General features: G+C 47.6%; 1 protein-coding gene across 1 annotated transcript; it reads right to left on the bottom strand.

The window, feature by feature from the left end:
- Positions 1-1,983: 1,983 nt before the first annotated feature.
- On the bottom strand, positions 1,984-3,113 carry LOC114086030 (ferritin heavy chain-like). The gene is made up of 2 exons (XM_027927308.2): positions 2,923-3,113; positions 1,984-2,791 (listed from the first exon to the last, which is right to left on the bottom strand). The coding sequence occupies exons 1-2, from the start codon at positions 3,111-3,113 to the stop codon at positions 1,984-1,986; spliced, it is 999 nt and encodes a 332-aa protein (XP_027783109.2).
- Positions 3,114-3,572: the final 459 nt, after the last annotated feature.

A 3,572-nucleotide genomic window follows, 5' to 3' on the forward strand; every position in this document is an offset into this window, starting at 1 on the left:
CAGAATTTAATCCCTGTTCATATGAAAGGGTTATAAAATCTCTATAAACTTCAAAAAATTCATAATTATTGACATGATAATTTTACATATTAATGGGATTAACTAGGGTATTTCCATATTGCAACATCGTGCATTGATCATATCTAACTATGCTGCTTCTAACCTCCATGGGATTTAAAATCACACTACAGACACTTCAAGATGTTTTAAAATTCTATGTTTTCCAAAGAAATTTTAAACTTTTCCTTTACTGAGGAACATATTTAATGAATGCAAAAACAGGTGCTTACTTTTAAATGACTAATATAGCAATGAATCTAAATTTTACTTAATTATGGACATGTGTATTTCATATAATAGAAAATATAGACTTCTTGCCAAGTATTTTTTTAAGTATCCAAATTAGAATCAATTAAATGTTATACAATTATACTAATAGTAAGCCCTCAGTTTCCATTCCTCCACAATTCATAAGTACAGCCATTTATAAAACAGATTTCCAGCATGGCCAAGTGAATATGTCAGAATTTCTTTCAAAAAAGCAATAACCAAACTGGACAAAATTGTCCAAAAGAACCATTTCAGTACTCTGTTAGTTGACAAATGGTATGTAACAAATTGAACATGTTTAAGAAAACCAGTGGCACTTTGTGGCATTTTTAGCCTAAGATGTTCCCATTCTGCCTCCCCACCACTAGCTCTGCTATAGTAGCTCTACTAGAATACAGCAGGCTATGAGGACTAATACTCTGGGCGAGGAGAGGAGTGGTTTTAGAGAGCAGAGAAATCTAAGGTGAATGTTGTCGAAAACAGTAACTATCACAATGGCAAAAATTGAGGAAGACCAACATCACAGCTAAATTGGAATTGCAATATGGGTTAAGGTAACCTACAGACAGGAAAATCAGTCACATTTTTTGTGGGATGGGGGGGTACCAGGGATTGAAGTCAGAGGCACTCAACCACTGAGCCACACCCCCAGCCCTATTTTGTATTTTATTTAGAGATAGGGTCTCACTGAGTTGCTTAGCACCTAGCTTTTTACTGAGGCTGGCTTTGATCTCGCGGTCCTCCTGTCCCAGCCTTGCGAGCTGCTGGGATTACAGGTGTGCGCCAGTTTAACAGCGATGTAACAAAAAGGATATTAGTGGACTTTAAAGAGATCCCAAGTATCCCAACTATTATGGAAGGCTATGTCCAGTCTCAGGAAAAGATCATACAACGCCCTAGCTAGCAACTTGTGCTTGGCTGCAAAAGAGGACTTGTGTGCCCAGGGAGTAAAAGCAAGGCAGTCTTATAAATTTACTGAACTTTAAGTGCATTTCTCAATTCATATTAAAGGACCCATCAGCAAAGACTAAATATTAGTATCCCCCTCATCTTAAATTCATATACTGACCAACTTGAATCTAATGTATGAAATATGATATGTCAAGAGCTTTGTAATGTTTTGAACAACCAATAAAAAATTTTTAAAAAAATTAAATTCATATACTGAATTACCAACTGGGAATGTGACTATAATAGGAGTTAAGTCCTCTAAGAAGCTAATTAAGTAAAGTTAAATGTGGTCATAAGGGTGGGGTCCTCATCCTTTTAAGAGGGCATTGCAAGCCCTCACTTTCTCACCACCTGTGTGTGTATGTGTGTGTGTGTGTGCGCGCGCGCACGCAGAGTGAGAAGGAGTCCATGATAAGCTGATATCCTTAGCTACCTGCAAATAAGGCATGGGTGAGTGAAGAGATTCCTGAATCCCCATTATAAACCTACAGGGAGACCTACCCTTGAAAAGTCGAGAGTTTCCCTCATATACACACACCCCAACTGAAAACCTTTATTTCATTAAAAACCAAATAAATGACTTTATTGGAAGTAACAATCAAACTGAAAGGCCCAAACTGAAGGGAACTTGCTGAAAGGGCAACGTGTAGGCCCGGCCTGGGGACCCACCCGGGGGGTGGCATGGGCTGGGCACAGTTCTGCTCAATCGTCCTTGTAGCTGCGGCCCAGGGTGAGCCTGTCAAAGAGGAGCTCGGCCATGGGGTCTTCCAGGGCCTGAATCCTGCGCAGGTTGGTCAGGTAGCCGGCCAGCTCGCGGATGATGAGGACCTGCTGGTGCAGATAGTGGCGCTGCAGGAACTGGCAGAGGTGGGGGTCGCCCCTCTCGGCGGCCAGGTGGTGCAGCTCCAGGAGGCCCTGGTTGAGGCTCTTCTCCAGGTGGAAGGCGCACTCCATGGCCTGGAGGCCGCTGTGCCAGGCGTTGCACTCGGGCTGCTGGACGTCGTGGAACCGGATGTGGCCTCCGCGCTGGTTCTGCAGCTCCATCAGCTTCTCGGCGCGGTCCCTCCACTCGTGCGACAGGCGCAGGAAGAAGTTGCCAAAGTGCTCCAGGGCCACTTGTGGGCGGTGGCAGAAGAAGGCCAAGGACAGGTAGACGTAGGAGGCGTGCAGCTGCACCTGGATCTGGCTGTTGACGGCGGCCTCGCAGTCGGGGTGGTAGTTGTGGCGCACCTGCGACACCATGATGGGCACCATGACGGGCGCGGGCAGGAGGGGTGCCACCATGAAGGCGAGGGCGGAGCGGGCTCTGGGGCCGCGCAGTGGGCAGCGGCGGCGGCCGCGGTAGCGGCGGCGGGGTCCCCGGGGCGCTGCCAGGGTGTCTGAGGGCGGCACCTGGGGCAGTGGGGGGGGGGCAGTGGGCGGTGCCGGGGCCTGGGCGGGTCTGACCTCTGCGGAAGGCAAGCGGGTAATGGCGGCTGTGGAGCCTGGCAATGGCGGCGGTGGCGTGTTCCTGGGGGTTGAGGGTCAGGGGTCAGGGGCTTGGCGGTACCCGGCTGTGCCCTGCTGTGCCCCGCAGAGTTCCCTCAGTAACCAGGGCGACCCCACTGGGCGTCTCACCTGCGTAATGTTTAAGTTAGAGGCCTAGAGGGACGGGCGTCATGGTAATCTTGGTCAGGTATGAAGAGGCTCATGTGAATACTGTCCAGTGGGACCCTCTCATTAGATGGAGGGCTTCTGGGACGGTTAATATCACAGGCTTCATTTGAACGGCAGCTTTCCTCAGTGACGTCAGTGTCTAGACTAACACCCTTTTGATTGTGTCCTCGCTCCATTCTCGGAAGTCAGTAAATCAAGCCACTGCCTCCTTTCTCCTTCCACTCATGATCATGCTCACACTTCTCTGACAGCAGAGCTTCACTCCAAAATCTCTGCATCCTTCTACCTTTCTGTGTTTTTTCACACTTTTCAGCCTGGTTCCTCACTTCTCTATTCTTTCTGGAACCTTCCACCACCACCCTAGCAAAACATGCTTTTTGTCCTCTCTGGACTCCTAAATGGACAATCTCAATGGTCTCTTAATATCCTGGATCAGCTCACTCTCTGTACCTAGACCATGAATTTCTTCTTGTGTAAATACAACATTCTCTTTGCTCTGTCAGTAAAGAAAAGCTTTAGGTGCATTCCTAGGGAAAGCAATGTTAACCACGTAGAAGTATTCATGGCCTTCAACCTCCTCTTGACTTTTGCTGCCACTCGGGTAGCCTTGTTGTTGGTTTTTGTCCTCCCAGTTC

The sequence above is a fragment of the Marmota flaviventris genome, chromosome X, assembly GCF_047511675.1.
Source record: "Marmota flaviventris isolate mMarFla1 chromosome X, mMarFla1.hap1, whole genome shotgun sequence".
Lineage (NCBI taxonomy): Eukaryota > Metazoa > Chordata > Mammalia > Rodentia > Sciuridae > Marmota > Marmota flaviventris.